The sequence below is a fragment of the Pteropus vampyrus genome, unplaced genomic scaffold (assembly GCF_000151845.1).
Source record: "Pteropus vampyrus isolate Shadow unplaced genomic scaffold, Pvam_2.0 Scaffold261, whole genome shotgun sequence".
In the NCBI taxonomy this organism is placed as follows: Eukaryota; Metazoa; Chordata; class Mammalia; order Chiroptera; family Pteropodidae; genus Pteropus; species Pteropus vampyrus.
Window position 1 is genome coordinate 2770175 of NW_011889042.1, and position 12283 is coordinate 2782457.

Here is a 12283-nt window from a genome sequence, read left to right on the forward strand (position 1 = left end):
AAAAAACAACCCAGAAAACAAAAAACAGGAGGAAAATCTTTAGGATCTATGACTAGGGAAAGAGTTCTGAAACTGGACACCAAGAGCACAACCCATGAAAGAAAAAAAATTTGATAAATTTGAACTCATCAAAATTAAAAACTCTTGGTTTGCAAAAGACCCTGTTAAGAGAATGAAAAGATAGACTGGGAGAAAATATTTTAAGTCACATATCTGACAAAGGACTTGTATCTAAATATATAAAGAACACTTAAAACTCAACATCAAAAGACAAACAATCCAATTTGAAAATGGGCAAAATATATGAACAGATATTTATTGAAGAAGATATACAGATGGAAAATAAGCACATGAAAATATATTCAATATGATTAGCCATTAGAGAAATGCAAATTTAAACCACAATGAGATATCACTACATACCTAACAGAAAGGGTTAAAAAAAATAATGATGACACTAAATAAAGACCAGGAGATAGAGAAATGAGATCATTCATACATTGCTGGTAGGAATATAAAAATGGCATAGCCACTCTGGAAAATGGTTTGGTAGTTCCTTTTAAAATTAAAAATGAACTTATTTACCATATGACCTAGCAATTGCACCCTTGAGCATATGTCCCAGAGAAATAAAAACTTATTTTCAAGTAGAAACCTATGCACAAATGTTCACGGCAGCTTTATCTGTAATAGCCCCAAACTGGAAACAATCCAAATGTCCTTCAATAGGTGAATGGTTAACCACTCAGCAACAAAAAGGAATGAACTACTGACTGGGTGAACATGCAGTGACTTGGATGAACCTCAAGAAATTATGCTGAATGTAAAAAAGCAATCTCAAAAGGACACATACTGCATGATTTCACTTATGTAACATTCACGAAATAAGATGGAAAACGGATTAGGTGGTTACCAGGGGATAGGAATATGGGAAGGGGAGGGTGGATGTGTCTATAAAAGGGTAGCATGAGGGAGTCTCGTGGTAATGGCAGAGTTAAGCATCTTTATTGTGGTAGTGATTACATGAAGCTACACATGTGATAAAATTGCATGGAGCTACACACACACACACACACACACACACACACACACACAAACATGCACAGAGACGATTGCATTTATAACTGGTGAAATCTGAGCGCTATGGTTTGTATCAGAGTTAACTTTCTGCTTTTGATATTGTACCATAGTTATGCAAAATCTTGGCACTGGGGGAAGCTGGGTGCATGTACATTTATTTACAACTTCTTGAGAATCGACAATTATTTCAAAATAAAATGTTTTAAAATTATGTACATGGTTAATACCAACACATCAACCTGTCTCTTCTAGTCAATCAGCCAATTAACAATAGCAATTGACTATGCCTATGACATGTGGATTAGGAGTAGAGAATTGAAAAATAAGATAATTTAATCAAAATAACCAGAATAATTGCTAAGTAACAGTCTCAGGAGTGATGGAGCCTATGGTCCCAATGATGGCATCTGGGCAGGCACACCAAGTGACCAATGTATGAATGACTCCACTGCTATGAATCCAAGGATTCATTTTGGGGCAGAGAAGCTGAAGAAATAGAAGAGAAGGTTTAAAGAATGAGGCAATGGGAAAGAAGCAGCAGAGGAGAAGAAGGGGAAACGGAGATGTGGAAAGCAGAGGATACGGCAGCGAGCAGAGGCCACGAGACGAGGCAGCAAGCAGAGGGCAGAGCCAGGAGCGGAAGCCAGGCCAGCATGTGAGGAAGGCTGCTGGGCCTCTGTACCTGCACGAAGGCTCCCAGGATTTTCCGGACTTCCTGGTAGAGCTTCTCTCCATCCCACTGAGGGTTGAGTCTCTTCAGTTCTCCGGCCAGCCGGTTGTGCTCACGGAGAAAGAGAGTGTGGGAAGTGGCCAGCAGGATATGCTCCGAGGCTCGGGAATCTCCTGAAAGCCCAGAAGGCAGGAAGGTGGGTTCCCTCTGAGCAGCCCCAGAGACCAGGAACCTGCACACAAAAAAATAAATGATGGTGCCCCAAAGGGACCCTCTCCTAAGCCCCTCCTGGCAGTCAACTTAAGAGAAGTCAAGTGGAGAGGGATCAGAGTGGGGACTCATAGGGTTGACTCTCAGCTCTACACGCACACTTTTTAGCTGTGTGATTCTGGACAAGTTACTTAACATTTCTAAGCCTCAGACTTCAGATCCGTGAAAATGGGGATAATAAGGTCAACCTCACGAGACTGTGATAAAGACTATAGATGACATTAAAAATTAAATTTGGCTAATTAAGATCCCAACTGCCTTTAAGATGGAGCCAAACAAATAAATGGGGGGACTTTTTATGGTGTGGAGCAACTTTGAAAGTTTCAGGAACGCAAGTTTGAGTGTAGGAGCCTGGATATTAAAGGGAGAAGAATCCGGAGGTTGGGGGGCGGGTCTTTGGGATGGGGGGAGGAGGAACAGGATGGGGAACAGTTAAATGGTAAAAGATCAGGTGTTTCACAAGGGGACTTCTTGTGTTCTCTAATCATCAGGAAAGTCTGTTAAAGTCCTGGTCTTAGTGGAGATTTTTGTGGAAAACAAGAAAGGACACAGTTTTGTGTCTGGACTGATGTGAGATATTTGTGAACACAGGATCTAAGAGATCTACCAAAAGACTGAGATCTACAGGACAGCCTCTACCATGTCAGAGTGGACAGGGGGTTTGTCCTGGGAGAGTGGATTTGGAAGAAGGAAGGCCTCCAGGAGCTAAAGGCAGAGAGGACAGGAGGGCATGAGCCCCCGGAATGAACAGAATTGGGGGACTTTGGTTGTGCACCGGCTGTATGGAGTGTGGGCTTTCGGCCAAGTTTATAAAATGTCTTAAAATATACATTTGTTTTAACCTAGAATGTCTTCCTGGAGGAAGTTATCCCGAAAAAATTATTAAAATGGGCACAAAGATTCCTCAACAAGGATATTCACTACCTAAACATAACAAAACAATGCAAGTCACAGAACAACTGGAAATGACTTAAATGTTTCCAAATAGGGTTGATAAAATAAATTATGGTAACATATGATATGGAATATCAGGCAGCCATTAAAAACCATGTTGTAGAAGAATATTTAAGTTGTGATATATTAAGTGAAGACACTGGGTTATAGAGCATTACTTATAACCCCAATTATGTAAAATGATGTAGAACTATATAATAGAAAAAAACTGGAAAGATAGGCATTAAAATGTTAATTTTTCAGTGGCTGGTGAGATTTTGTTGATTTTCTTATTTTCTTTGTGCTTTTCTGGACTCCTTTAATTTTTTTTTTTTTTTTAAGTGAACACATGTTCTTAGATTCTGTATTCATCTGGGCCCTTCTGCCAGTCCTGAACCAGTGCCAGAGGCAGTGCTGGCTTGGTGTGCATTTTGCCAGAAGACGATGAGGAGAAGCAGTGGTAAAGCCTTCCTGGAAGCTGCCTAGCAGCCTGGTGAAGTTGGCCTCCCTCTGTCCTCAGTCCCCTTGTCCTTGAGCCCCCCTGTTCCCGGCTTCTACTCACCTGCCAGGAAGCAGGGCACACGGGCAGTGGTGTTGATGAACTCACAGGGGCTCGGCTTCTTGTTGTCAAAGGGCAGGTAGGCCAGCCCATGGTCTCTGTCCTCCTGGTTGATGGCCATGAGGCCCAGGGGGCTGCTGAGGTTGCGGAGGCGGCTAGCCAGGTCGGGCTCAGGGCCGTACACGAAGCTGGCGTCCAGGAAGGAGGTCAGAGCGTTGATCTGCTCTCGGGCCAGGGACTGGTCAGGTAGAGGGGAACAGACAAACCCGGCTCGGAAGAAAGGCATGCACTTCCCTTGAGTCTTCACCTTGGGGTCACTGGGTGGGAGCTGCAAAGAGATTGAGGGTAGGTGACTGGGCAGAGGTGGTACAGCTGGGCCCTGGCAACTACTTCCCAGGTCCGGTCTAGATGCAGCTAGCAAAGATGCTGATGGGGCCCTCTTGGGATCCTGGTACGACACTGACTCCAGACACCTCCTGCTGATGCTACATATTCTGGGCTCATGATACCCTGAAGTTCACTATATCCCACTGTGTGAAAGGGCTGAGAGGAATCATGCAGTCTTTCAGAGACAGGCTTCCAAATTTTTGGTGGGGAAAGAGTCCTGAGATCTCTATACAGGGAAGCAGGGCATGAGATAGGAAAAGATTTGTTAATAATTACTACCAACAACAGCTACCATGTATTTATTTTGGACTTACCATGTGCCAGGCACTGTGCCTATTTTATCTCCCTTTGGTCTTCATAAAACCCTGTAAGGTAGCTAATTCAGTTCCATTGTACAGGTGAGAAAACTGAGGCTCAGAAAGGTTAACTAATTTGCCCCAAAACTTACAGACTAGAAGGGAAAGATGTGAGCTTTAAATCCAGATCGGCCTCACTCCACAGCACATAGCCTCGATTTGTTGTTTGAGTGCATAAATCACTCTCTAGTCATAAAATCCACGAGTAAGGAGAAAAGGTGCACCATTGCAAGTTCCTCCTCCCTTCCTGCTGGAAATTCTCACAATTTCTGATTCAGCCATCGAATTTTAGCTCTTTTTGGAGGTTGCCTCCCCAGACCCCAGGATCACTTATGGCAGTGTTCCACAAACTTTCCTGTGTGCATAAAATGAAGCTCCTGGGGATCCTGGCAAAGCGTAGATCCTGTTCTCCAATGTCTGGGTTGAGGCTTGAGATTTTCCATTTCTCATAAGTTCTCATGTGATACCAATGCTGCTGGCCAGGGATATAGACGACCCTCCCCAGAGCCTCCCAACTTTGCCCTTAATGGTTACTTGTCCATTTCCCACACAGGCCCTTTGTCCTCGAGGGAAGGAACAGTGTTATTCGCCTTTGAATCCCCAGCTCTTAGTGCACTGCTTAGCACAGAGTTGATGACTAACATCTATTTACTGAATAAATGGATGAGTGGGTGAATGAATGGACATGTGAGGTCCGGGAAGCTGTCAAATCAGCATTCAAGATCTATCAGGGAACCCTGGTGGATGGGCTGAGAACGTCTACCCTATCGAGGAAGCAATGGGCTTGTCAGGGACGTGCAGCTGCAGGGCTTACCATGATGGGGAAGCAGTTATCTTCCTGGATACAGTACTTGTCACACTGTGCTTTGGAGTACTCACTGCTCCCGAGCTCAGTGTCGGGGGCAAAGTCCAGGTCATGGTCCACAATTTGACCCCACTGCATGAAAAGCAGGGACCTGTTTGGGTCCAGAACACCCTCCTCATTCAGGTAACTTGCAATCTGGTTGGATACCTCACGGGCCTACAGAAGGAAAGAGAAGGGGAGAGGGAGGGTTGGGGGAAAAGTGCTTTGTGGATTCAGATTCGACTGCAGGTTTTTGAGTACCTATGATATAACAGGTACATTTAATCCCCATGACGAACTTGTGATGTGGGTGGCATTTACCCCCATTTTGTAGATGAGGAGACTGCGTCCTAGAGAGGTGAGGTCAATTCTCCAAGGTCAGCTACAAAGGGGCAGGGATAAGATTGAACACAGGTCTGCATGACTTGATGGTTTGCAAGGCCAGTGCCCTTTCCGCTATGGAGAGGGACAACAAAAACAGGCTGCCTCTGAAGTGCTGTGGAAGTGCCAGGTGTCTGGGAGGAGGAGAGGGGCCCTGGGGAGGGGCTGCCAACTCAGATGAGGCCAACAGATAGGACCTCCAGGCCAACGACAGCTGATGCACTCCAGGGGCCGGGTCAGGGTAAGCTCGAGCAGGATGGGGCAGGGAGGCCATCTGTCCTGGAAGACCCCAGGGTATCTGGCCTATGGGCAGCTGGGACGTGACCGCCACGTGGCTGGGCCCCCGACTCCAGGCTCCGAGCTCTGCTGCCCTCTGGCGGCATTTTGGGGGAACATCACCAGGCAGCAAGTCCAAATGTCCATCCCGCTCCCAATCCGGCTCCGCGGTGCATCCTCTGTCCTTCACCTATTTCTTCTTCTTCCCTTTTGAGTGTGAGGAGGGTGCATCCCCTTCCCTTTGACTCCATCCTTCATCCTCCTGCTCGGGGTTCGACCTCACCAGCGGGATTGGGAAGCCGTTCCGCGTCTTCCCCGCTGTCCACCCGAAGGGCAGGGAGAGCCCATCCTCGTACTCTGCCGGCAGCCAGCGCGCCAGCGCTCTGTTGGCGGCGCCCAGCACGGGGTTCCTCCTGAAACCGAGCAGGACCCGCCCTCAGCCTCGGCCAGACCGCTCCCGGGTTCGCTTCTCCTCAAACCCCACGGGGATCCCATGGGGAAGGACCCGGGAGCCTTTGCCCGAAGGAAAGGAGGCGGGGAGGAGACGCCTCTCAAACGTGGGGTTTCTGAACTAGCCTCCGTCCCCGAAGGCGCGGGGACGTCTCTGCCCTGGGGAAATGTGCTGCTTCCAGTGGGATCAGTGGTCCCTTTAGAAGGTGGGGGAGTTAGGGGAGGATTCCAACAGAACAGATCCCGGCGGGACACCAAGTTTAGGAAGGTAAGTCAGTGGGAGTTCTGCCTGGAATGCCCTAGTGGCAAAGCCCCTGGCTGGGCAGGGGGACAGGTGGGCAGGGCATGGTGATGGGGAGGGCCGGCCCCCCACAGCCACCCAAGCCCACTCACCTGTTGTTACAGTCTCCCGTAATGGTGCGGTACGGGCTGTTATAGTCACACTTCACCACAGGAACAGAGGCACCACAGCCCACCTCCCAAGAGAGGGCAGTCAAGTCCAGGCTGGGGTCTGAAACAGAAGAGACCCCAGAGGGACTGAGTTTTTTCTCTATTCTCAGGCACTTGGGGACGGCAGGAAACCAAAACCAGGGGTGAACTTACATTTTTGGGAATACATTCTATGTTCTAAGTAAGCATTTCTGAGGTGGTTTCTCCCTTAATCACTAAGGTAAGAATTTAAATTCTTATTCTGCAGAGAAGAAACTAGACCACAGTGCTCAAGAGCCTTGCCTAAGGCCACACAGATAGTAACTGCTAAAGTCCTCAGAATTGTTAGTAATTCTTTGTCTAACTGGTCATTTGAATTAACAGATATTTTCTTTTAGAATAAAAATACCATACTAGAATAAAAATACCTCTAGTATGAGTTAGTTTGATAAGATGCTTTTCTTCTAAAGCTTCACTGACATCTAAAGTACCAAGCAAGCAGGAATCTGGATAGGGAAGATGTTGGGGAGGGACAGGTAATTCTTAAGTGAGGGGGACTGTGGTCTTGGGAGGAGTAATAATGGGGGGCTTCAGGCATCAGAGGCTTCCACCTGGGCACAGAATGGAGAGAGCTGCCAATCTCGTAATGCAGCCTGTGATCCATCCTGGCGCCTGCAATGAAAAACAGGCAAGGGAATCTGACCCTACCGGGCTTCTTCAGGGGGACCATCTGTGAAAGTTGGCATGGGCCAGGGTTTGACCCCCAGCAACTTTTGAATCTCAAATCTAAAGTGCTTCCTACTTCTCCCTACCTTGTTCCAGTTTTCTTATTTTGGAACTTTGGAATTTGCCCAAGTCCTGGCTCAGGGAGAACCTGCAATCTTTTGCTCCAGTCAGGACCAAACCCCTTCCTCCATGACTCTCCACGAGCTAAGGAGTGGCAGGGGTGGGGTTGGAGGAGGTCGCGATCAGTCCATCGAGCTCGTTGTTTCACCTCTACGTTATTCAGAACAAGATGGAAATCTCATCTCCTGTGAAATAATCCCAGTAAGTGCCCCAGACATAGGTGGCTTAAATGTCCTCTTCAGTGATGACACTGTGGTTTGGATAAGGAGCCCATGTTTATTGACGTTCCTACTGCCTCGAGATAGAGGTCTTACAGATGGTATTATACTAAGAGCATGAATGTCCCCTCATTTGGAGTTAGCAATGTGACCTTGCTGAACTTGAGTTCCTTTCTCTGCAAAAAAGAGCATTGGCCTAGCTGTCCTCTCAGCCCCTCCTTGCTCTGCAGGTCTATGGTTCCAAGAAGAGAGAGACAGAAGTGCTGCCTCGAGGAGATGGCGCCTCATGAGGAACGCAGCTTATGGTGGCTTCTGCTCTCTCCCGCCAGGAGACAGAGACGAACTCTTCCTACCATCAGAGAGCTGGTGAGTTTTCTGTACCTGTGACATTGGTCAGGATCGCTTTCTGCCTCAGTCTCTTTAAGGACTCCTCCCACACCTGCCCATTGCGGATGGCTGTGCGAGTCCGGCCTCTGGCATGCTTGAAGTACTCTGACAACTCTCGGGGGCTAGGTGCCTCAGAGTTCAAGGCGGTCTTCAGCCTACAATAAAGAGCGAAGGGGAAGTCAGGTGTGAGGTGGTGTGTGTATAGGGAGGAGCCATGGGGTAGAGGGCTGTGGGTAGCAAACAGGAGACAAGCATTTCCTGTGCTCTCAAGATCTTTTCTAAGTTCTTTTCTGATGCCTCGGGAAGGAAAGCTACCGTGTGTCTTTAAGCTTTGTTAGGTCTGATTCTGAGGGAAGGCCCTGCAGCTGAACGTGAGCGCTGCCTGAATTAGAATCAGAGGGTTGAATCTATGCTGGTTGCATTAGAATAGATTGGAGAAACCTTAAAAACACCCAAGTCCCAAGATGTACTGATTCAGACTGAGGAACCCCTGACATGTAGCTCGCATCTCATCGAGCCTGTGGACCAAGAATTCTAGAAATAACATGTTTATGGGCCTTCAGTTCTGCCCATAAAAACATCCTTAATTGCTTCTGGCCCTGGAGTTAGTGTGGGGTTTGTTTAGATGTGGTCGTAGTATCCAGCCTCTTGCTGACCATTTCTTGGGCCAGATGGTCAGCCCTTTTGTTCCTTAAGGTCCCATATATACCATGAGAAGCCGAAAACCCTTCTACGAAGTCCGTGACGACACAGAGATGACCGAGGCAAGGCGTAGTCAGTAAAGTCACTCCACGAGAACCCTCGCCCCTTCCCCATGCCTCAGTTTCCTCATGTGTGTGATGAGGGCGTTCTCTGAGGTGATCTCTAAGGCTCTAAGACTCTGAAATATCTGAAGGAGCGCGAATTCTCACAAAAGACAGCCCTACTCGTGGAGTACAATTCCTTGGTGGTAACACCTGGCCTGTCATGATAGATTAGTTATTAACTCTCTTTTAAATGCGAGGGGCTCTAGTATCTCAGCTGAGGGGCTTCATGGGCAAGTGGGGCAGGCATAAGAACTGTGATGACTGGGCTCTAATCACCAGACCTACCTGCTTCCAGCCTGCCTCAACCTTGATTAAAAGGAACCCAAGAAAATAAGCCAGACTGCATTTTGGCTGCTGTTGCAAGAGACAGCATGGGCCAGTGGCCCAGACCGCTGCACTGTCCAGTAGGGTAACCACCAGCCACACGTGGCTACTTAAATGGAAATTCATGAAAATTAAATAAAATTAAGAATTCACTTCCTCAGTGGTCCTAGCCACATTTCAAGCGCTCAATACCTACATGTGTTGGTGACTCCCGTATTGGACAGCACAGATGCAAAACTTTTCATCCCTACAGAAAGTTCTGTTGGACGGCATTGGCCTAGAGTCTGGGCTGAGAGGACAAGTTTGAAGCCTGCTTCCGCCAGGATCAGTTTACCCGTCTGTGAACCCGGAATCTGAGCGTCACCGACATCAGGGCCTTGCAGGTGGTCTTGCGACACATGGGTTGGGTTTGGTTCCTGATTGCCACTTTCTAGTTGGGTGCTTGTGGGGAAGTTACTCAATCTCCATGCCCAGTTTCCTATCCATAAGAGGATAATGATAGTAACCTTAGATTGAACCATGCTATTTAATCATTTTGACCTCAAAAACAGCCGTTTCATGTAGTTTGATTTAGTACTTTACAGGATTTTGGGGAGGAAGAAATTAAGTACCTAGAGTTGTATCTGGCTCTGTATCTGTTATCTCTATTGTGTATCAGTGCCATCATCATCCTCAGCCAGGTCTCTAAGGGTCCTCCGCCCCATGAACAAAGAAAGGTACCAACGAGGTTCTATGTGCTCCTTCCTTCCTCCTTCTGCCCTGCGTGGTTCTCCTGCTTGCACACTGACTCACTGGGAATTACCTCCTGCTTTGCATCTGGGCTGGGCTCTGTGGGAGCAGGCAGGGCTTTGCAGGAGCTCTTTTTCCATCTCCACGGCCTCCACCCTCATCCTAGGCACCACTGTCCTCTTCCATCTGGTGGGCCGCAGCAGCCTCCTAATTGGGCTCCTGCCTCCGCTCCTGTCCCTCTCCCACCCGTTCTCCAAATGGCTGCTGGAGTGAGCTTTTTAGAATGAAATTCAGACCACACCACCCTCTGATTAAAGCACTTCCTTGGCTTACCATGGGACATGGATGAAACCATCTGCTTACTGCATACGTGCTCATTATGTTATGCAGTGATTGCCTCTATCTAGTTCCAAAACATTCTCATCGCCCTCAGAGGAGACCCCACAACCCTTAAGCAGTCACTCCCCATTTCTCACCCCTCCCCCTGCCAGCCCCTGGCAACCACTAATCTGCTTTCTGACTCTGTGGCCCCTGGGGTCTACCTCTTTGTCCCCATCTCCTCCTTACCTACCACCTCCACCAGCATGGGCCTTCTGTTTCCTGAGCACCCTAAGCTCTTTCCTGCCCCAGGGCATTTTCTTTTGCTCTCTCTGGTCCCTGGAATGCCATCTGTCTGCCTCTTTATACGGCCGGCTCCTTCTCACCCTCCATCGGCCTTTCCTGATCCCTGTACCTGGGTGGCGACAATTGCTCTGCCTATTCTTTCACTGTCCTTATCACCAGCCTTGAGTTACCAGATTGTTTGTGCGCTTATATAACGAGCTGATTAAATGTGATTCTTTAATTCTCCATGAGGCCCATAAGTCCAAAAACTAACCAGTGGGGACAAGTTCCAAAGCAGAGCTGCTTGTCTCTCCCCAAGCTTAATCCCTAAGGAATCAAAAACATTTCCTGGAGTAGGAACCCAGAAAAGAGGACAAGCAGACCCTTCTATCACAAAAGCCGAGGGTAGTGAGAAGCTCCGGACTTTGTCGTCTTATGCAACATTTCATCTAAAAGTCAGCAAAAAAGTTATGAGACTGCTAGAAAGTTCATTCAAGGGCCAAGGAGGAATGAAGCCCCCAGCCAAGTGTAAAGGGGCAGGGAGAGAAAGAATAAGGTCGTTTTCTGCTCAATACAGTGGTTGCTCTTGTTTGTCTGCCTCGTTAGCCCGAGTTTCTGAGGCCAGGGACCCAGTCTGCATTGCTCATTTCAGGAATTCCAGCCTCTACATGTGATTGGAAGGTGGCCAACTCTGCTGGTGTCCCACGGAATCCCTGAGCACCCTCGGATCCTGTTATAGGTTGATGTGCTCTCCCTACCTGCCCCTGGCGCAGCTGCTGAAGGTTCACACTTGTCACCTTGAGGGATTGCTCCTGAGCCAAAGGGGCTGCCTGTTGAAGGTGCCTGGGGGTGACAGGCATGCTACACCTCCTCCCAATCCTAAGCCATTCTGACTGATGTCAAGGAGACATTTGGCAGATGAAAGCTCTGCTTCCTTGCTCCAAGGTGGGACAGGAACTATGTACACTCCAGATCTCCCTGTGGGGTCAGCAGAGGCTAGAGCTTAAATCACACCCTTGCTTAGCTTCTTCCCTTTACCTCTTCGCTTCCTCACTCCATTACAGCATTCCTGAGAGCGCTCCCTACTAAGTCACCTGCACATGAACCCAGGTCTCAACTCAGGTTCTGCTTCTACGACCTCACCCAAGTCAGTCAATATTAGTTGAATAAATAGAGAACTTCCTTCTATGAGCTTTCTGAGACTCTGGAATACATGACCCACGGAAACGTTTGCCAAGTAAAAGAAAATGCTCATAGGATTAGATTAGACATCTTCTTCAAGGTAACCTACAGGATGAAGATTTTAAGAGTTGTGGACTATTACTCCTACTTGCCACATGCTCTGAGGCAGGGAGGTAGAAGGGCGGGTTATGTAATTGCTTTGGCTCATGTGCTTGTCATTAAAAAGAACCCTACGAAGGGAAGTATGTTGTGTGTGTATGTCTCACATACCTGGTCCGGGAATCCAGGAAGGCCTTGTTGACTTGGACCTTAACTTGATTCACAATATCAGAGAAGGCAGCGGTCCTTGTGGCCTGTGCTTGGAGGGGGAGAAACAAGCAGCAGGGTATCAGACACCACTCCTTCACGGTGCCCTCTCCTTCTGTCTCTCTCTTTCTCAAATTTGAGCAGGCAATAAATAGATCAAGATTAGGAAACTTTCACAAGAATTTTCAAGCACAAAAAGCACAGAATAAGAAGGACACTCTATGATCCTCAGTAAGATGTCAAAACT

The 12283-nt window shown here is 47.8% G+C and overlaps 1 protein-coding gene across 3 annotated transcripts in view; it reads right to left on the bottom strand.

Moving 5' to 3' along the window:
- Positions 1-12283, bottom strand: part of LPO (lactoperoxidase) — a 24817-nt gene that overhangs the window by 6461 nt on the left and 6073 nt on the right. Inside the window, exons 3-9 of one of the 3 annotated variants that reach the window (XM_011375089.1) lie at positions 12001-12088; positions 8081-8241; positions 6600-6717; positions 6040-6169; positions 5070-5276; positions 3516-3840; positions 1763-1923 (exon numbers count right to left, since the gene is read on the bottom strand). In XM_011375089.1, the coding sequence (XP_011373391.1) occupies positions 1763-1923; positions 3516-3840; positions 5070-5276; positions 6040-6169; positions 6600-6717; positions 8081-8241; positions 12001-12088 (1190 nt within the window). The remainder of the gene's footprint in view (positions 1-1762; positions 1924-3515; positions 3841-5069; positions 5277-6039; positions 6170-6599; positions 6718-8080; positions 8242-12000; positions 12089-12283) is intronic. The other 2 variants (XM_011375088.1, XM_011375090.1) reach the window with 2 other exon arrangements.